Source organism: Tachyglossus aculeatus, chromosome 7, assembly GCF_015852505.1.
Source record: "Tachyglossus aculeatus isolate mTacAcu1 chromosome 7, mTacAcu1.pri, whole genome shotgun sequence".
In the NCBI taxonomy this organism is placed as follows: Eukaryota; Metazoa; Chordata; class Mammalia; order Monotremata; family Tachyglossidae; genus Tachyglossus; species Tachyglossus aculeatus.
The window spans coordinates 46,445,120-46,467,575 of record NC_052072.1 but is presented as its reverse complement, the minus strand read 5'-3'; the positions used below and the strand labels follow the sequence as shown (position 1 = coordinate 46,467,575).

At 43.6% G+C, this 22,456-nt stretch overlaps 1 protein-coding gene across 1 annotated transcript in view; it reads left to right on the top strand.

Moving 5' to 3' along the window:
* Window positions 1–305: 305 nt before the first annotated feature.
* Window positions 306–22,456, top strand: part of ERFE (erythroferrone) — a 35,270-nt gene continuing 13,119 nt past the window's right edge. The window contains exons 1-3 of the mRNA XM_038749677.1: window positions 306–588; window positions 8,512–8,634; window positions 10,591–10,693. Of these exons, the coding sequence (XP_038605605.1) occupies window positions 394–588; window positions 8,512–8,634; window positions 10,591–10,693 (421 nt within the window). The 5' untranslated portion in view covers window positions 306–393. The remainder of the gene's footprint in view (window positions 589–8,511; window positions 8,635–10,590; window positions 10,694–22,456) is intronic.

The following is a 22,456-nucleotide window of genomic DNA, read 5'->3' as shown; positions in this document are numbered from 1 at the left end:
TCTTGGTTTCTGAGGGAGATCCTCATTTCACAGTGTGTCTTCTCCCCCAGTGAGAGACTGGTCACCTTCTTTTCGTCAGCTGAAAGCTCTAAATCCATGGCCGGGCGTCAAGAGGATTCAGCCTTCAAGGGGGCAAGGTGGGTGTTGTCTTAGGGGATCTGGACACCGCAACTGATGCTACTGGGAAAGGAAGTTGGGCATTTCCCCGGGAGATCAGGCTGAAATCGCATCCAGGATCAGCCTTTATTGATTCAAGGGGCTCGGGGAATATTTCCACTCTGTTTCTGAGAGAAGCTACTGGGTGCTTTATCAGGATTCCCTCTCCCCCACTGAGGAAACCTCATGTGCCCCGCTGAGGGGAAGGACCACATCCCCGGAACTCCGTGTTGAAGGATGGCCGGCTCCTTCCCGCCCAGAGGCTGGCTCGTGTTACTGTGTGTGGGGTTTCTGGCAGTGGTCTCGTGTGTTGGCTCTGTGGAGGCTGAGAAACACGGAAGTAGACAGAGCCGAGAGAAGAAATCTCAATGGAATGAATTTCCCACAGACCAGGAGGAGAGCAGCCTACCTCTTTCGGCGTCCAACGATCCGGTAAGCCCTACTCTCTATCTCACTGCCTCACCTGCACAGAGCAGCTTGGTCAGCAAGGACAGGAGTGTGGAGAGGGAGAGATACTGAGACGGAGAGACAGAGTCAGATTGGAGCTAATGCCATAGATGGCCCCAGAGCTTCTCCCAGTTGAAGGACCTTGGGGAATTAGAAGCCCAGAAAGAGAGATTTGGCTAAAAAAACAATCAGGTGCAAGCAAATGGAAGTGTGGTTAGTTTGGAGCATGAGAGAGAGAGAGCTCTTTTAATTTATAAAAATCTCCTTTCCCTTCCGTGACAGAAGGACAGATGGGGAAATGAGCAAATTGTGGCAAATTTCCTCGAAAACGGCGGGGGGAGGGCGGGGGGACTTTTCTTCAGAAGTTAAATATTCAGCTTTTGTATGAATGTTTGGTAAAGGGGAATTAACAACTCACTGTGCTCAGTTTTGCCTCAACTGATAAGAAAGAATGTTCTGTGCTAAAAAACGTTCAGTAGTCTTTCTCATGGCCTTTGGATCATCTTGGGAAAAAAATGGAATAAAATATCACTCCGGTTCCAGGGGTTGGTAGGATTTGAGGACTGTGCAGGTGAACTGGAAGATTAAAAGACAACCTCGATATTCTAGGTTTTTAGAAGGTGAAAAGGTAGGAAGGACAGAGAAGCAATTGATGAATGCTATGCGACCTCCAACTATTACAGAACTTCATTTAGAATCAGTTTAACAGCGTTATGTAAAAGTTTGCAGTGTACAAAATTTTAAGATCTAGTGTTCTGTGTGAAATGTGTTTTTCATTTTTCAAAGGTGTTTGTAACAAGGTCCCTTAAATATTTTAGCAGGGCAATAAAATCCCAGGAAAACTCTTAGACTGTATCGCCTTCTGTTTTAAAAAAAATACTCATGTTGATTTATTTGCATTAATAACTAAAATCTTGATACTTCTAGGACTTTTGATCAGCTCTGAGTCCCAGGCTTGATCATAGCCTTTTTTAAAAAAAAAGTTTGGCAAGTTAAGTTGCTTTGGTGCCAGCTTTTCATTTTGAATACAGGGGAGAGAAGGGGTGGGGTTTTGGTGATAGGAGTCAGCGGCTGGGGCTTGGGTGTGTGACGGACAACTGTATTTTACTCTCATAACAATAATTATAATAATAATTGGGATGTTTGTTAAAGGCTTGCTCTGTGACAAGTTGATACTAAACCCAGAGGTAGATAATGAGATTTGACACAACCCCTGTCCCACATGGGGATCACAGTCTAAGAGGGAGAACAGGTATGTCAGAAAACAGAGAAGTTAAATGACTTGCACAAAGTCAGTGGAGCAGGGATTAGAATCCAGGTCCTCTGACTCCCAACCCCACGTTCTTTCCAGTAATCCAACCTCCTCCTCCTCCCAAGCACTTAGTACAGTCTTCCGCCCCGATTAAGTGCTCGGTTTGATTGAGTGGCAGGCAGGCTTTGAAGGAAAATGAGATTTGGGATCTTTTGAGTCCATCTGGAGACTACTAGCTCTTCTCAGCTTTGCTTAGGTCTTATTGGAGGCCCCTGAGTGATCGAGGTTGTGAATGAAAGCTCAAGAAGCTGTGAGGGAAGCAGGCTTTGCCCACAGCTGGGAATCTGTGGGTTAACAGCTCCCCTCCCCACCCCACTACAAAGTTGGCACCTTGGTTCCACTGTCTCTAGGCCAGCACTGTAACCCTGGAGCCACGCCATGTGAAGCAAAACTTCATTCTAATCTAGTGTTTACCTTTGAGGAATCTCTCATGGGATGGCTCCCAAATCTCCAGTTTCATAACAACCAGTAATTGTAAAGTCCTTTAGGCTCCTGTATCCATTTTCCAGTCCAGTTTGGGAATGAAGGGCTGAGCGCGGTTTAGTTCGCAGAATGGCTGATCCCCAGCTCTGCAATGAACCGTGTCCTCTGCAAGACTTTAAGCAAACCCCGAGTGAGACAATCCGTAATCCTTCCAGATGGGGTGGGTTTTCACCCTGAGCGGCAGCAGATAGGAAGCAAGTCTTGGTCCTCGGCAAATTAGTGTAATTAGGGAGGTTCTAGACAGGCTAAAGCTGTCTCTGAAATGCAGCAGATCGGAAACAGCCTCCTCTAATCTTTCTGCAGAACCATAGCGTTGGTACAGGGCTGCTAGAGAGGCCACTCCCATCCCTAGTCTCCAGTTGCAGCTACTGGGAAAAGGCCCCTCTGGGTCGCTCTTTGCTGGTTATTATGGAAACCGTGGCCAGCAATCACCAGCTGTTGCTTTTGGGATGGGACTACCCTTCTGCTACCCTAACCAGCGGCCAAAGATGCTGCAATGCCCGATGCGAATCTAAAACCGGAGGGGACTAAATGACCGACTCATAAAGTGAGACGAACCGCTAGTAGCCCCGTTTTTATTTTTAAAGTTAGGGAGCCCTCAGTGTCCGGAAACGAGCAGTTCAGAGCGCTATCCACAAGCCCATCTCTTTGGAGCATCTTTCATGGGGCAAAACACCGGAGTTCCAAAGGAATCCATTACCCGACCCCGGTTCCCCTTAGCCAAGACCGCCGGACACTCGGAAGCTCCTTGAGCTCTCAAAAGGCCGAGGGTTCCTCAGCCCCAGTGATCTTTGCCAGGATTCAGAGCCACGAAGCACTTGTTCTGCCTGGGGTTCACCTAGGGAGCACAACTGGCTGACCTTTCTAACCCATCACACATTAGGAGACCATGTCCAGGACTTCCCTTAGTCTTGCCTTCTAAGAGTCAATAATTCCTAGGCTCAATAGGCCGGCCAACCTCAGCTTCATTCAATCATATTTAATAATAATAATAATAATGGCATTTATTAAGCGCTTACTATGTGCAAAGCACTGTTTTAAGTGCCGGAGAGGTTACAAGGAGATCAAGTTGTCCCACGGGGGGCTCACAACCTTAATCCCCATTTTACATATGAGGTAAATGAGGCCCAGAGAAGTTAAGTGACTAGCCCAAAGTCACACAGCTGACAAGTGGCAGAGCTGGGATCTGAACCCATGACCTCTGACTCCAAAGCCCGGGCTCTGTCCATTGAGCCTCGCTGCTTCTCTGAGCACTTGCTTGCTTATTGAGTATTTACTGCGTGCAGAGCACTGAACTAAGCGCTTGGGAGAGTACAACACAACAGTAAACAGGCACACTCCCTGCCCACAACGAGCTCACAGCCTAATTCTCAGTGAAGAAAAGTATACGAAGGAGAACGAAAAATAACTGTTGTCACGTATTTAAAATTTAAAAGGAGCTGGGTTCCTTTCCCTTTTAAAATATTTGCAATTTCATACTTTCAACAAGAAACCTTAAGAATCTTCCAACTTCAGTGTCTTAGCTACAGGCCAATCATCTCAACTACTAAAGACCTTAGCTGCCAGATAGCTTCCAACTCAGTTTGACTCCACTGACACTGTCCTCTCTTGGCTCTCTTCTTACCTCTCTGGCCACTCATTCTCTGTCTCTTTTGCGGGCTCCTCCTCTGCGTCCCACCTCCTAACCGTACATGTCCTTAAGGATCAGTTCTGAATCCCCTTCTATTCTCCATCCCACTCCCTTGGAGAACTCAGTTCTGCACACAGTAAGTGCTCAATAAATATGATTGAATGAATGAATGAATGAATGAACTCCTATGGCTTCAACTACCGCCTCTATGTATCTACATCGCCAGCCCTGATCTTTCTCCCTCTCTGAAGTCTCTCATTTCTTCCTGTCTTCAAGACGTCTCTACTTCGATGTCCTTCCGTCACCTCAAGCTTAATGTGCCCTAAATGGAACTCCTTATCTTCCCACCCAAACCCTGTCCTCCCCCTGACTTTCCATCACTGTAGACGGCATCACCATCCTTCCTGTCTCACAAGCCTGTTATCTGGGTGTTCTCCTTGACTCCTCTCTCTCATTCAAACCAAATATTCAATCCATCATTAAATCCTGTTGGTTTTCCATCACTGTAGACGGCATCACCATCCTTGCTGTCTCACAAGCCTGTTATCTGGGTGTTCTCCTTGACTCCTCTCTCTCATTTAAACCAAATATTCAATCCATCATTAAATACTGTCAGTCCCATCTTCACGACATCGCTAAAATCTGCCCCTTTCTCCATCCAAATCACTACTACGTTAATGCAGTCACTTGTCCTATCCTGCCTTGATTACTGAATCAGCCTCCTTGCTGACTTATCTGCCTCCTGTCTCTCCACACTCCAGTCCATACTTCACTGTCCTGCCTGGATCATTTTTCTAAAAAAAAGTTCAGGATGTGTTTACCCCCTCCTGAAGAAACTCCGGTGGTTGCCCATCTATCTCTGCATCAAACAGAAGCCCCTCACCATTGGCTTCAAAGCACTTGACCCCCTTGCCCCCTCCTACCTCACTTCTCTACTCTCCTACTACAACCCAGCCAGCTTTCCTGGCCAAACTCAGTAGCCACTTTCTCCCACCCAGTGGTCCAGGGCTACAAGGTTTTGGGGTCCTGTAGCAGCTCTCTGCTACTGGTTGCTTTTTATTAAGCCCTCCCCTCCCTCCGAGCCCCCGGACAAGTTATTCTGGCCTGGGGCAGGAAAGGAAACCTCCCCCAACCCTCCCACCCCCGCACAAAAATAAGGTTGAAATGCAGTTGCCAAATGGAGGGTGTTTCCTGAGTTTAGCTAATGTGGTTTCCTCTGCTCACTTCGATTTTCAGTATTTCCATAATTCAGACAGACTGATTCAGGCCTGCTCCCGGACTGAAAACCCACTGACCGATGGTAAATCTCCAAATGGTTTTTATAGTTTTATTCTGCCGTACATGGAGGAATTTTTGGAGATTGGAATGGCCACTTGGATTGGATTTATAAATGTTCGGGAACTAGCTACCTTCCTAATTAAATTAGGAGTGGCCCTGAAATGAATCCAGGGGAAACCGAGGATTTAAAGGAGTGCAGTGAGACAGAGAATTCAGAAGGAATTAGTGATATTGAAAGTGAGAAACTAAGGCACAGATGGACCAGAAGCAAATATGCTAGTCCATTAGAAGAGCATTAAACAGAAGCCCTGATGGAAATGGCCTGAATACCTCTGGTTTATTGATGGGAGCAGATCCTCTAGAGAGACATGGTGATTGAAACATTTGTACATATTTATTCTATTTATTTTATTTTGTTTATATGTTTTGTTTTGTTCTCTTTCTCCCCCTTCTAGACTGTGAGCCCACTGTTGGGTAGGGACCGTCTCTAGATGTTGCCAACTTGTACTTCCCAAGCGCTTAGTACAGTGCTCTGCACACAGTAAGCGCTCAATAAGTACGATTGAATGAATGAAAATGAATGAATGAAACAATCGAGGTGAGGTGAGAAATCTGAAATGAGTCTTCCCTGGGCTATGAAGGCATGAAGCCCCATTCCGCTTGAGACTCAATCAGTCAATCAATCGATAGTATTTTTTAAGCCCTTACTTACAGAATTAAGAACAGTGCTTTGCACATAGTAAGCGCTTAATAAATGCCATCAAAAAAAAATTAGCAAACACATTCCCTGCCCATAGCGAGCTTTCAGTCCAAAGCAGGATGTGGGCTTACATAATAATAATGATGATGGCATTCGGTAAGCGCTTACTAGGTGCCAAGCACTGTTCTAAGCACCAGGTTAGATACAAGGTGATCAGGTTGTCCCACGTGGGGCTCACAGTCTTAATCCCCATTTTACAGAGCAGGTAACTGAGGCACAGAGAAGTTAAGCGACTTACCCAAAGTCACACCTTTCTCTGCTGCGTTCTATGAGAGAGACCACTGTCACACTCCCCAAGCCCTCCCAGCTCCCAGATCTACTCTGCTGGACGATGCTGTTGGTAACTGTTTGGCCTTTACTATGTGCCAAGCATTGTGCTAAGTTGTGCAATACAAAAGTTAATCAGGTTGGGCACAGTCCCTGTCTCATATGGGACTCATTCATTCATTCAATCGTATTTATTGAGCGCTTACTGTGTGCAGAGCACTGTACTAAGCGCTTGGGAAGTACAAGTCGGCAACATACAGAGACGGTCCCTACCCAACAATGGGCTCACGGTCTAGAAGGGGGAGACAGACAGGAACTAGGACTTGATCCCTGTTTTACAATGAAGAAACAGAGGCAAAGAGAGGCTAAGTCACTTGCCCATGGCCACGCAACAAGCAAGTTGTGGAGTCGGGATTAGAACCCAGGTCCTCTGACTCTCAGAACCACATGCATTCCATTAGGCTACTCTGCTTCCCATGGAGTCTTGTTAGGGCTCAGAGATATTCTCCTGCCTCTCTAGAGATGTTTGGGAACTGTATTTTAGGCCCTTTTGCCATCTATGAGAAGCATTGTGGCCTAATGGAAAGAGCACACTTTCCTTCTGTGTGACCCCACAAGTCATTTAACTTCTTCGTGCCTCAGTTTCCTAATCTGTAAAATGGAGATTAAATCTTACTCCCTCTTACCAAGTCTGTGAGTCCCATGAGGGGTAGGGATTGCGTCCAACCTGATTAGTTTGTATCTATCCCAGTGCTTAGAAGACTAGACTGTGAGCCCACTGTTGGGTAGGGACCGTCTCTATATGTTGCCAATTTGGACTTCCCAAGCGCTTAGTACAGTGCTCTGCACACGGTAAGCGCTAAATAAATACGATTGAATGAATGAATGCTTGGCACTTAGTGAGCGCTTGACAAATACCATTATCAGATGGAGAAATCCCTCAGAATGGGGAGGAAGGTGGAAGCCTTCAGACCCCAAGGCCCACAAGAGGATGTTAAGAAATTCCTGGGAATATTGTCCAGGATATCATCGCACACAAAACCAACCAGCCTTTGGGATGCTGGGAAGGTTATGGCTGTTTGTGGCCAATGTTTGTTTGTCTGGAGTGGTAAACTGGAGACTGAGGAATGCTCCTCTCTTAATATATGAGTTTTTATTTTTAATTGGTACTGTTTTACCATAGGACTTCAACCCATTTTTGTGTGTTAGCCTGACATTATTTAGTTCTACGTGTCTATCCTCCCCTACTTAGATTGTAAATCCCTTGTGAGCTGGGTTCTGTGCCTTAATCGATTTCCTTGTATTTTTCCTTGATGCCTTGTACGGTGCTTGTCACAAGTGTTTAATAATTGTGGTGTTTGTTAAGTGTATACAATATACCCAGCACTGTAGTAAGCACTGTGGTAGAGGTGAGATAATCAGGTCAAACACAGTCCCTCTCCCTCATGGGGCTCACGGCCTGAGGGGGAGGAAGAAAAAGTGCTAAACTCCTTTTTATCGATGAGAAAACTGAAGCACCAAGAAGTTAAGTGGCTGCTTGAGAAGCAGCGTGGCTCAGTGGAAAGAGACCGGGCTTTGGAGTCAGAGGTCATGGGTTCAAATCCCGGTCCTCCGCCACTTGTCAGCTGTGTGACTTTGGGCAAGTCGCTTCACTTCTCTGTGCCTTGGTTACCTCATCTGTAAAATGGGGATAAAGACTGGGAGCCCCCCATGGGACAACCTGATCATCTTGTAACCACCGCAGAGCTTAGAACAGTGCTTTGCACATAGTAAGCGCTTAATAAATGCTATTATTATTAGTAATCAATCAATCAATCGTATTTATTGAGCGCTTACTGTGTGCAGAGCACTGTACTAAGCGCTTGGGAAGTACAAGTTGGCAACATAGAGAGACAGTCCCTACCCAACAGTGGGCTCACAGCAGGCAAGTAACAGAATGAGATTAGAACCCAGGTCCTCTGACTCTCAAGCACGTGCCTGTTTCCCGAGGCCCCGTTTCTTCTCTGTGCTGATTTCATAAATGCTAGTAGTAGTAGTAATAACAGTAATAATAATAATAACAAATAATCAGCTTCTAGGAACTGGGCAAACTCTAGAAACAAACTTCCAGTGTTTTCCTCAAAAATCTCTTGTCTGGAATGTCCTTTCATACATTTCCCCTTTTGGATCGTGCTACAGGAAACTGTCACCGAGAGGACACGCAGCATTGACCCTCGGGATGCCTGGTTGTTGTTTGTCAAACAGTCAAACAAGGGGGTGAACGGCAAGAAAAGGAGCAGAGGGAAATCCAAAAAATTCAAGGTGAGCAGTGCTGAGAGACAAATTAGTGGCTCCGGGGGTAAGCGCTGAGAAGGGACTGTCCATCCCCATCACCTCTTCTTCTCCCCGCAACTCCTCACCGTTGGCTTTAGAGAACTCGACCCCCTCCTACCTCACCTCAATCAATCAATCGTATTTATTGAGCGCTTTATTTATTTTATTTTATTTTACACAGTATTTATTACCGTGTGCAGAGCACTGTACTAAACGCTTGACCTCCCCACTCTCCCATGACAAAGCAGCACTTCGCTGCTCTAACTCCAACCCACTCCCTATACCTCCATCTCGGAGAAGCAGCGTGGCTCGGTGGAAAGAGCCCGGGCTTTGGAGTCACAGGTCATGGGTTCAAATCCCGGCTCCGCCACTTGTCAGCTGGGTGGCTTTGGGCAAGTCACTTCACTGCTCTGGGCCTGTTACCTCATCTGGAAAATGGGGATCAAGACTGTGAGCCCCCATCTGGAAAATGGGGATTAAGACTGTGAGCCTCCCGTGGGATAACCTGATCACCTTGGAACCTCCCCAGAGCTTAAAACAGTGCTTTGCACATAGTAATCACTTAATAAATGCTATTAATATTATTATTATTATTATCTCACTGCCGACCCCTCTCCCACTTCCTCTCTCTGGCCTTGAATACCCTCCCCCTTCACACCCAACACTTCACCGCTCCCCCCACCTTCAAAACCCTCCTGAAATCAAATCTCCAAGAAGATTTGCCTGATTTTAGACTGTGAGCCCAATGTTGGGTAGGGACTGTCTCTATATGTTGCCAATTTGTACTTCCCAAGTGCTTAGTACAGTGCTCTGCACATAGTAAGCGCTCAATAAATATGATTGATTGATTGATTAAGCCCTTTATTACCCTTCTGCATCAACTACACTCTTGGCCGTGTCTCCCTTAAGCACTTTGATATTCCCGGCTATTCCCTAGAGCTATAATTCTATTTATTCTGACGATTTTGACACCTGTCTACATGTTTTGTTGTCTGTCTCCCTCTTCTAGACCGTGAGCCCATTGTTGGGTAGAGACCCGTCTCTGTATGTTGCCGACTTGTACTTCCCAAGCGCTTAGTACAGTGCTCTGCACACAGTAAGCGCTCAGTAAATACGATTGAATTAATGAATATGAGTGAACTCTGCTAGACTTAGTATTCAGCCACAGATGCTCTTTGCCTTACAGAGCTGGTGGCTAAAGGGGAGCATGCATTACGGAGTGGAGACATATTGGCTGAGGAGCCTCACACTAGCAGTAGAGCTTATTCTACTCCAGACTGCAGAAGGCCCAGCCATAATCACCCATAACCCCATTCCTAGCCTCCAGTTGGAGAGGAGTGGGCTGAGAGTGGAATCGGGAAATTCTCTCCCGGTGGGCCACTACAACGCTTCCAAGTTGTCCCTGTCAGTGGCCAACGGAGAGCAGTGAAGCCTGAATTGGATCCTTTTATTTTTTTTTACACGATATTTGTTCATTCATTCAATCGTATTTATTCATTCATTCATTCAACCGTATTTATTGAGCGCTTACTGTGTGCAGAGCACTGTACTAAGAGCTTGGGAAGTACAAGTTGGCAACATACAGAGACGGTCCCTACCCAACAGCGGGCTCACAGTCTAGAAGTTTAGCGCTTACTGTGTGCTCGGCACTATACCGAGCGTTGGCATAGATTCAAGTTAGGCAATTTGTAGGTAATTGTGAAACAGGGGGCTCACGGTCTTTTCCCCACTTTACAGATGAGGTAACTGAGGTACAGGGAAGTAAGTGACTTGCCCAAGGTCACACAGCAGATAAGTGGTGGAGTCGGGATTAGAACCCAGGTCCTTCTTACTCCTAGGCCCGAGCTCTATCCACTAAGCCACGCTGCTTCTCTTCTAAGCTATTTTTCCCTGGGATCCTTGTCCCCGGTGTATCTTTCTTCACTGCCTCTGCTTGGCTTCCAGCATGGGCTTCCAGGGCCACCAGGCCCGCCTGGACCCCAGGGACCACCAGGACCCTTGATCCCACCTGAGGAATTGCTGAAGGAATTCCGGCTCCTGTTGAAAGGTCAGGAATCACCTCTTGGCTTGGGGGTGGGAAGGGAGGGGTGGGAGCCACACTGGGTTCCCGGAGCTGATTCGGTGCCCGGCTGATGCCATCAGGGGTCGAGGGGAGAGGGTGGAAAGGGGAGATCCAGTAAGTGCTCAATAAATACCACTGATGGTGATCCCGAGCTGGGCTCGAACAGTGTTTCCAGGCCACAGTGAAGCTGGGACAGTCTGACCGAAGAACAGCCAGTTATACAGCCCTTCAAGTTCCTCTTTGGCTGCCCCACAATCGATCGATTATCATCAATCATCAATCGTATTTATTGAGCGCTTACTGTGTGCAGAGCACTGTACTAAGCGCTTGGGAAGTACAAGTTGGCAACACATAGAGACAGTCCCTACCCAACAGTGGGCTCACAGACTAAAAGGGGGAGACAGAGAACAAAACCAAACATACCAACAAAATAAAATAAGTAGAATAGATATGTACAAGTAAAATAAATAAATAGAGTAATAAATATGTACAAACATATATGCGTATTAGTATTATTGGTCTTCCCGGCTCCTCTTCCAGCCCCATCCCCGACTTCTTGTGGTGGGGGGGAGAGGAGGAAGGGACCTTTCTGGTTCCTGATCCATCCCCATTTATTGATTTATTTTACTTGTACATATCTATTCTATTTATTTTATTTTGTTAATATGTTTGGTTTTATTCTCTGTCTCCCCCTTCTATCAATCAATCAATCATATTTATTGAACGCTCACTGTGTGCAGAGCACTGTACTAAGCGCTTGGGAAGTACAAGTTGGCAACATCTAGAGACGGTCGCTACCCAACAGTGGGCTCACAGTCTAGAAGGGGGAGACAGAGAACAAAACCAAACATATTAACAAAATAAAATACAATAGATATGTACAAGTAATATAAATAAATAGAGTAATAAATAGACTGTGGCTCTAGACTGTGAGCCCACTGTTGGGTAGGTACCGTCTCTATGTGTTGCCAACTTGGATTTCCCAAGCGCTTAGTCCAGTGCTCTGCACACAGTAAATGCTCAATAAATACAATTAGGCGATTGATCAATGGTATTTTTTGAGCACTATGTGCCAGTACCACACTATGCACGTGGAAGAGTACAATCCAACAGAGTTGATAGCTGTGTTCCCTGTCCATAAGGAATACGCATTCTAGAGAGGGAGACATTAAAATAAATTACAGATATGTATGTTCCATGGGGCTGAGGGTGGGGGAATATCCAGTCCTTAAATGGCATAGATCCAATTGCAAAGGCAATCCAGTAGGGAGAGGGAGTAGGGGGGAAAGTTGGGAATGACCTCATGGGGGGAGATGTGATTTTAAGGAGGCTTTGAAGAAGGGGAGAGTGATGGTCATGGTACATGAAGGTGGAAGGGAGTTTCAGGCCAGAGGGAGGATGTCGACGAGGGATTGGCGGCGAGATGGACGAGACTGAGGTACAGTGAGTGGATGGTTTTAGAAGAGTGAAGTGAGAGGGTTGCATTGTAGTAGAAAATCATCGAATTACGGTAGGAGGGAGCATGCTGATTGAGTACTTAAAATGATGGCATTTATTAAGTGCTTCCTATGTGTAAAGCACTGTTCTAAGCGCTGAAGGCATTGGTAAGTTTCTGTGTGATGGTTGGGCTGTAGTAGAAAATCATCGAATTACGGTAGAAGGGAGCACGCTGATTGAGTACTTTAAATGATGGCATTTATTAAGCGCTTACTATGTGCAAAGCACTGTTCTAAGCGCTGAAGGCATTGGTAAGGAGTTTCCGTGTGATGCAGAGGTGGATGGGCAGCCCCTGGAGGTTTTTCAGGAGTGGCGAGACAAGACGTCAGTGCTGTCATAGAAAAATGATGAGATTAATTCATTCATTCATTCAATCGTATTTATTGAGCACTTACTGTGTGCAGAGCACTGGACTAAGCACTTGGGAAGTACAAGTCAGTCCCTGCCCAACAACGGGCTCACAGTCTAGAACTGACTACTGTGCTATAAATTAGAGAATTGAAGAGGAAGATGTGGAATATTTATATTAGAAGAAAAACAAGGAGAAGAATAGCTCTGTTTAACAAGCGATGCTCTTTGGAAAATTTATACCAAAACAACTGTTGGAGAGAGAACAGCTTACCTGGAACCAAAAATCGGAACTGAAGAAGTTTCAGATACTGGAAATTCTGTGACTTTGAAGGCTCATGAGTGCTTCTGCCAGAGGGGACCTATCCATTCAGAAATAATTTTCTCTCAAGCTCCGTTCCTTACCTGCTATGTGGGTCCTCACTGGAGTGAGGAGAGACAGGAGGCAGGGAGGTCAGCAAGGAAGCTGATACGGTAGCCAAGGCGGGCTATGATAAGTGCTTGGCCTCCCCACAGCACCTGTATATATGTATATATGTTTGTACGGATTTATTACTCTATTTATTTGTACATATGTATTCTATTTATTTAATTAATATGTTTTGTTTTGTTCTCTGTCTCCCCCTTCTAGACTGTGAGCCCGCTGTTGGGTAGGGACTGTCTCTATGTGTTGCCGACTTGTACTTCCCAAGTGCTTAGTACAGTGCTCTGCACACAGTAAACACTCAATAAATACGATTGATTGATTGATTCTCTGAAAACTTACCCGGGATGGGAACGTGTCTACCAACTGTGTTATGTTGTAATATTAATGATGGCATTTATTAAGCGCTTACTATGTGCAAAGCACTGTTCTAGGCGCTGAGGAGGTTACAAGGTGATCAGGTTGTCCCACGGGGAGCTCACAGTCTTCATCCCCATTTTCCAGATGAGGGAACTGTGGCCAGGGTAGTTAAGTGACTTGCCCAAAGTCACACAGCTGACAATTGGTGGAGCCTGGATTTGAACCCATGACCTCTGACTCCAAAGCCTGGGCTCTTTCCACTGAGCCACGCTGCTTCTCCCAAGCGCTTAGTACAATGCTCTGCGCAAAGTGCTCAATAAATACCACCAATGGATTGATTGATGGGAGCCGGAATCAGTGGATTGTTTCTGAAAAGACTCATTCCTCTCGGCCCCACCACCTTTTCTCCCTCCCTGCACCAACAGAATTCCAAATGGAATTCCTGGAATTAGAGATGTCAGACGACGACCATCTTCATTCATTCCTTCATTCAATTGTATTTATTGAGCGCTTACTGTTTGCAGAGCGCCGTGCTAAGCGCTTGGGAAGTACAAGTTGGCAACACATAGAGATGGTCCCTACCCAGCAGTGGGCTCACAGTCTAGAAGGGGGAGACAGACAACAAAACAAAACGTATTAACAAAATAGAATAAATAGAATAAATATGTACAAATAAATTCATTCATTCATTCAATCGTATTTATTGAGCGCTTACTGTGTGCAGAGTGCTGTACTAAGCACTTGGGAAGTACAAGTAGGCAACATCTAGAGACGCTCCCTACCCAGCAGCGGGCTCACAGTCTAGAAGCGGGAGACAGACAACAAAACAAAACATATTAATAAAACAAATAGAAAGATATGTACAAGTAAAATAAATAAATAAATAATAGGTATAATTAAAAATATAATATTATCACATATAATATGATATAACAATATACTAGTATATAAGTATATGATATTTATAATTGATAATATAAATAATAAATAATCTTCTGCAGTCCCCTTCTAGACTGTGAGCCCACTGTTGGGTAGGGACCATCTCTATATGTTGCCACCTTGTACTTCCCGAGCGCTTAGTACAGTGCTCTGCACACAGTAAGTGCTCAATAAATAAGATTGATTGATTGATTGATTGCAGTAGAATTTATATTCTGTGAACCCCATGTGGGACAGGGACTGTGTTCAATCTAAATATCTTGTCTCTACCTCAACGCTTGGCATGTAATAAGTGCTTAATGAATACAATAAAAATAATAATGTAACAATAATATATATAATAATAATAATAAGATTACCATAATAATAATCATCGATAGTACTGTTATTATTTTATTGTTTCAGGGCACTTACTGTTCTCTCAGTTCCCAATCTAGATTATTATTATTGTTGTTCTGGTATTTGTTAAGCACTTACTATGTGTCAAACACCATCCTAAATGCTGGGGTGGACACAAGTTAATCAGGTAGACATGATCCCTTTCCTACATGGGGCTTACATTCTACTTAGAAGAGCGAACAGGTCCCGATTCTCCGTGTTACAGATGACGAAACCAAGCACCTGTATCAATCAATCAATCAATCATATTTATTGAGCGCTTACTGTGTGCAGAGCACTGCACTAAGTGCTTGGGAAGTCCAAGTTGGCAACATATAGAGATGGTCCCTACCCAACAGTGGGCTCACAGTCTAGAAGGGGGAGACAGAGAACAAAACAAAACATATTAACAAAATAAAACAAATAGAATAAACATGTACAAACAAAATAAATAAATAATAGGTATAATTAATAATATAATATTATTATCACATATAATATGATATAACAATATACTATTATATCAATATATATTATATTTATAATTGATAATATCAATAATGAATAATCTTCTGTAGTAGAATTTGTATTCTGTGAACCCCGTGTGGGACAGGGACTGTGTTCAATCTAAATATCTTGTCTCTACCCCAACGCTTGGCACGTAATCAGTGCTTAATAAGTACAATAATAATAATAATATAACAATAATATATAAAATACTACTACTACTACTAATAATAATAAATGCCATAATAATCATCATCAATAGTACTATTATTATTTTATTGTTTCAGGGCACTTACTGTTGTCTCAGTTCCCAATCTAGATTATTATTATCATTGTTCTGGTATTTGTTAAGCACTTATTACGTGTCAAACACCATCCTAAATGCTGGGGCTGGGGTGGACACAAGTTTATCAGGTAGACATGATCCCTTTCCTACACGGGGCTCACAGTCTACTTAGAAGAGCGAACAGGCCCTGATTCTCTATTTTACAGATGACAAAACCGAGCACCTGTATCAATCAATCAATCAATCAATCAATCGTATTTATTGAGTGCTTACTGTGTGCAGAGCACTGTACTAAGCGCTTGGGAAGTCCAAGTTGGCAACATCTAGAGATGGTCCCTACCCAACAGCGGGCTCACAGTCTAGAAGGGGGGAGACCGAGAACAAAACCAAACCTATGAACAAAATAAAATAAATAGAATAAATATGTACAAGTAAAATAAATAAATAATGTGTATAATTACTAATATAATATTATTATCACATATAGTATGATATAATAATATACTGTTAAATAAATATATAATATTTATAATTGATAATATAAATAATAAATAATCTTCTGCAGTAGAATTTGTATTCTGTGAACCCCATGTGGGACAGGGACTGTGTTCATTCTAAATATCTTGTCTCTACACCAACGCTTGGCACGTAATAAGTGCCTGGCATGTAATGAGTGCTTAATAAATACAATAATAATAATAATACAGCAATAATAATAATATAATAATCAATCAATCAATTGTATTTATTGAGCGCTTACTGTGTGCAGAGCACTGTACTAAGCGCTTGGGAAGTACAAGCTGGCAACATATAGAGACAGTCCCTACCCAACAGTAGGTTCACAGTCTAGAAGGGGGAGACAGAGAACAAAACCAAACATACTAACAAAATAAAATAAATAGAATAGATAGGTACAAGTAAAATAAATAAATAGAGTAATAAATATGTACAAACATATATACATATATACAGGTTCTGCGGGGAAGAGAAGGAGGTAAGATGCGGGGGGGTGCATTATTATAATAATAATAAATAATCATCATCATCAATAGTACTACTGGGTTCATTAGGACCATTTTCTCTTCTTTAGAGAAGGGCCAGCTGTTTTTCCTAACACTCAAACGTGCATCCAAACCCTCATCCTCCCCCAGGGCAAGCTTCAAGTCCTTCAGTTCCACTTCTCATTTTGGGCAGGACTCAGGTCCATTAATTCTGTTGTATTGGCCCAAGTACTTAGTACAGTGCTCTGCACTCAGTAAGCGCTAAATAAATACCACTGATGGCTTGATTGAGTTGGAGTGTGGAAATGACCACCCTAGAAGAAGGGGGAGCTGGAAACTCCTTTGCTGAGGATCGAAGCCCTGGACTGACCCCCGCCTCATCCCCCCCCTACCAAACTCCCTGAAGACTTTGGGTAGTAATAATAATAATAATGATGATAGCATTTATTAAGCGCTTAGTATGGGCAAAGCACCGTTCTAAGTGCTGGGGCATTTATTAAGCGCTTACTATGTACAAAGCACTGTTCTAAGTGCTGGGGAGGTTACAAGGTGATCAGGTTGTTCCACGGGGGGCTCACAGTCTTCATCCCTATTTTACAGATGAGGTAACGGAGGTTCAGAGAAGTGGCTTGTCCAAAGTCACACAGCTGACAAGTGGCGGAGCTGGGATTTGAACCCACAACCTCTGACTCCAAAGCCCAGGTTCTTTCCACTGAGCCACGCTGCTTCTCCCCCTTCTAGACTGTGAGCCCACTGTTGGGTAGGGACTGTCTCTATATGTTGCCAACTTGTACTTTCCAAGCGCTTAGTACAGTGCTCTGCACACAGTAAGCGCTTAATAAATACAACTGATTGATTGATTGATATTATTATTTTATTGTTTCAGGGCACTTACTGTTGTCTCAGTTCCCAATCTAGATTATTATTATCATTGTTATGGTATTTGTTAAGCACTTACTACGTGTCAAACACCATCCTAAATGCTGGGGCTGGGGTAGACACAAGTTCATCAGGTAGACATGATCCCTTTCCTACACGGGGCTCACAGTCTACTTAGAAGAGCGAACAGGCCCTGATTCTCCACTTTACAGATGACGAAACCGAGCACCTGTATCAATCAATCAATCGTATTTATTGAGCGCTTACTGTATGCAGAGCACTGTACTAAGCGCTTGGGAAGTCCAAGTTGGCAACATCTAGAAACGGTCCCTACCCAACAGCGGGCTCACAGTCTAGGAGGGGGAGACCGAGAACAAAACCAAACGTATTAACAAAATAAAATAAATAGAATAAATATGTACAAGTAAAATAAATAAATAAATAAGTGAATAAGTGAATAAATGAATAAATAGATAAAAATAAATAAACAAATAAATAAATAAATAAAAATAAATAAACAAATAAATAAATAAATAAATAAATTTTTAAAAAGTATGTACTCCAACAGATAGAACAGGGCTTTATTTTTGCAGTCTTTAAGCGCTAACTCTGTGGCCACCACTGTACTAAACGCCGAGACAGTCCTAAGATGATAGGCCATGCCCACTTGGCCCACAGATCCCGCCTGCGTGAATCCAGGCAACTCCTACTTTCTCGGCCTCCGGGGCTGTCCGAATGGCGGCCGTCTCCAACAGATCAATCAATCAATCAATCAATTGTATTTATTGAGCGCTTACTGTGTGCAGAGCACTGTACTAAGCGCTTGGGAAGTCCAAGTTGGCAACGCATAGAGACAGTCCCTACCCAACAGTGGGTTCCCAGTCTGAATTTCAAGATGTGCGCGAAAGCACGGGAAGAAAATATACGCACTCGTTGGGTTTCTGCGGCAGCGAGGGAGCAGTGGTGAACTTCAGGCTCCTGCCAAGATCTCACAGCTCGTAGATAAAAATAACTCCGTAAAAATAAGCACAGCCAAAATAGCTTGTTTGGATTGAGGCGTGCTCTGATGATTAATGCCGCTCGGAGAACCCGAGCTAAAATCGTCCTGTGACACCATATCCCTGGAAGTCGAAGTCGGCGTCTGAGTTGCTGCTTAGACGATGTATCTTACCTAAGGAAATGAAACTGAAAATGAATTCTTCTCCCTGGCATTTTCCACCCTATCCATTTCCAGCGGCGATTCATCAGTTCTTCCCGTCTACAGTCTGCGGTTTAGGAATATACCGAGATGCGATGTTCACGGAGTGTGTGAACGGGCTGGTTTGCTGGCCACCTCTGGGGAATTAGAGGTTCACTTAGGAAGGGGTGAGGTTTCTTTCCACGTTGGGTGAATGTGTTTGCGGAAGGGATGAAAGAAGGAGAGAAGTCAGGGTCGGAAGCATGATTTAAGGATTGGAGTGGAAGTCTGGAGCATTAGCTTCTATTTCCGTGCCACCCCAGAGAGTTTGAGTGTGTCACTTAGCGTCTGTAGGCCGCAATTTTCCCTTCTAGGAAATGAAGGGCCATCAGCCACTCGATCAGAGCTATTTATTGACCACTCCCTGCACACAGAACACTGTTTTAAACTCTTGGGTGGGTAGAATAGAGTTAGCAGACTCTAATTTACAATCTAACTTACAATCAACAAGGAACAATTTTACAAGGAACTTACAATCTAGCAGGAGAGACTGGCATTAAAATAAATTACCGTTAGGGGAAACCGCCAAATATAAATCAATCAATGGTATTTATTGAGCACTTACTGTGTGCAGAGCACAGTACTGAGTGGGGAGACAACAATATAACGGAGTTGCTAGACGTGTTTCCTGCCCTCAAGGAGTTTACAGTCTAGGTAGGTGTGGCCCTAGTAGATACAGCAAAGGCCTGGAACTCAGAAGGACCTGGGTTCTAATCCCGCTCCACCATTTGTGTGCTTTGTGACCTTGGGAGATTCACTTATCTTCTCAGTTACCTCATCTGTAAAATAGGGATTAAGATTGTGAGCCCCATGTGGGACATGGGTGGTAACAAGCCTGATCATTTTGTATCTACCTCGGTAATTAATACAGTGCTTGGTACATAGTAAGCACTTAACAAATGTGATCTTTTAGACTGTGAGCCCACTGTTGGGTAGGGACTGTCTCTATATGTTGCCAACTTGTACTTCCCAAGCGCTTAGTACAGTGCTCTGCACACAGTAAGCGCTCAATAAATACAATTGATTGATTGATTAAATAAAGTGTGTGGGGGGAATATAAACATAAATGCTATGGGTGTTGGGGGTGAGGTGAAAGCGGCGTGGCTCAGTGGAAAGAGCCTGGGCTTTGGAGTCAGAGGTCATGGGTTCAAATCCCGGCTCCGCCAATTGTCAGCTGGGTGACTTTGGGCAAGTCACTTAACTTCTCTATGCCTCAGTTACCTCATCTGGAAAATGGGGATGAAGACTGTGAGCCCCCCCGGGGGACAACCTGATCACCTTGTAACCTCCCCAGTGCTTAGAACAGTGCTTTGCACATAGGAAGCACTTAATAAATGCCATCATTATTATTATTATTGTTACCTAACTGCTCAGAGGGCATGGACTCAAGTGATGCAGTAGAGGGAAAAAATAAGATATGTAGATTAGACAGTAATAATAATAATAATTATTATAATAATGGTATTTGCTAAGTGCTTACTATGTGCCAAGCACTGTTCTAAGTGCTGGGGGATATGCAAGGTGATTCATTCATTCATTCGTTCAATCGTATTTATTGAGCACTCACTGTGTGCACAACACTGTACTGAGCGCTTGGGAAGTACAAGTTGGCAACACATAGAGATGATCCCTACCCAACAACGGGCTTACAGTCTAGAAACCAAGTGGGCACTCAATAAATGCTATAATAATAATAATAATGATAATAATGGCATTTATTAAGTACTTAGTATGTGCAGAACACTGTTCCAAGTGCTGGGGAGGTTACAAGGCAATCAGGTTGTCCCATAGGGGGGTCGCAGTCTTAATCCCCATTTTATAAATGAGGTAACTGAGGCCCAGAGAAGTTGAGTGACTTGCCCAAAGTCACACAGCTGACAAGTGGTGATGATGATGATGATGGTATTTGTTAAGCGCTTACTAGGTGCCAAGCACTGTTCTAAGCACTGGGATAGATACAAGGTAATCAAGTCGTCCCACGTGGGGCTCACAGTCTTAATCCCCATTTTACCGATGAGGGAACCGAGGCACAGAGAAGTCAAGTGACTTGCCCAAAGTCACACAGCTGGTAAGTGGCAGAGCCGGGAATAGAATCCACGACTTCTGACTCCCAAACCCCGGCTCTTTCCACTAAGCCACGCTGCAGGGAAGGGCATAAATATTCCCCCCTGCCTCTTAGGAACTTGTGAAAATACCTAGCGTCATTGCCTTTGAGGACCTTCGCTGTCCCGCAGGTGTTACATAAACTCATTGCATTAGATGTTTATTTCTAATTTACCGTATTAAAGCATCTTATTACTATTATCACTGTGACTTTTCGATGAATGACAGGATTGAGGTTCAGGCTCGATGACCTCAACCTGCTTAATCTAGACTGCGATATCATCCGGGACCAGCTAGTTTTAACCATGAAATTAATAGGTGAGTGTTTAATAGGAGTATGAGCCCACTGTTGGGTAGGGACTGTCTCTATATGTTGCCAACTTGTACTTCCCAAGCGCTTAGCACAGTGCTCTGCACACAGTAAGCGCTCAATAAATACGATTGATTGATTGAGTGTGCGGTGTCCACCTTGCGGGGGTGGAGGTGGGGGGCATATCAAGTGGTTTCCAAGAACATTGCGTCCTGGGGCTGTTCCATTTCCACATCTGTTTTGGTGACTTTCATTCATTCGTTCAATCGTATTTATTGAGCGCTTATTGTGTGCAGAGCACTGTACTAAACGCTTGGGAAGGATAAGTTGGCAACATATAGAGACGGTCCCTACCCAACAACGGGGGGCTCACAGTCTAGAAGGGGGAGACAGACAACAAAACAAAACATATTAACAAAATAAAATAAATAGAATAGTAAATATGTACAAGTAAAATAAATAGAGTAATAACTATTCATTCATTCAGTCATATTTACTGAGCGCTTACTGTGTGCAGAGCACTGTACTAAGTCCCTGGGAAGGACAAGTTGGCAACATAGATGGTCCCTACCCAACAAAGGGCTCACAGTCTAGAAGGGGGAGACAGACAACAAAACAAAACATATAAACAAAATAAAATAAATAGAATAGTAAATATGTACAAGTAAAATAAATAGAGCAATAAATATTCATTCATTCAATCGTATTTATTGAGCGCTTACTGTTTGCAGAGCACTGTACGAAGCGCTTGGGAAGGACAAGTTAGCAACATATAGAGACGGTCCCTACCCAACAACAGGCTCACAGTCTAGAAGGGGGAGACTGACAACGAAACAAAACATATTAACAAAATAAAATAAATAGAATAGTAAATATGTACAAGTAAAATAGAGCAATAAATAGTCATTCATTCAATCGTATTTATTGAGCGCTTACTGTATGCAGAGCACTGTACTAAGCGCTTGGGAAGGACAAGTTGGCAACATATAGAGACGGTCCCTACCCAACAGTGGGCTCACAGTCTAGAAGGGGGAGACAGACAATGAAACAAAACATATTAACAAAATAAAATAAATAGAATAGTAAACATGTACAAGTAAAATAAATAGAGCAATAAATATTCATTCATTCAATCGTATTTATTGAGTACTTACTGTGTGCAGAGCACTGTACGAAGCACTTGGGAAGGACGAGTTGGCAACATATAGAGACGGTCCCTACCCAACAGGCTTAGAACAGTGCTTTGCACATAGTAAGCGCTTAATAAATGCTATTATTATTACTATTATTAGTAACAGGTTCACAGTCTAGAAGGGGGAGACAGACGACAAAACAAAACATTAACATAATAAAATAAATAGAATAGTAAATATATACAAGTAAAATAAATAGAGTAATAAACATTCATTCAATCGTATTTATTGAGCGGTTACTGTGTGCAGAGCACTGGACTAAACGCTTGGGAAGGACAAGTTGGCA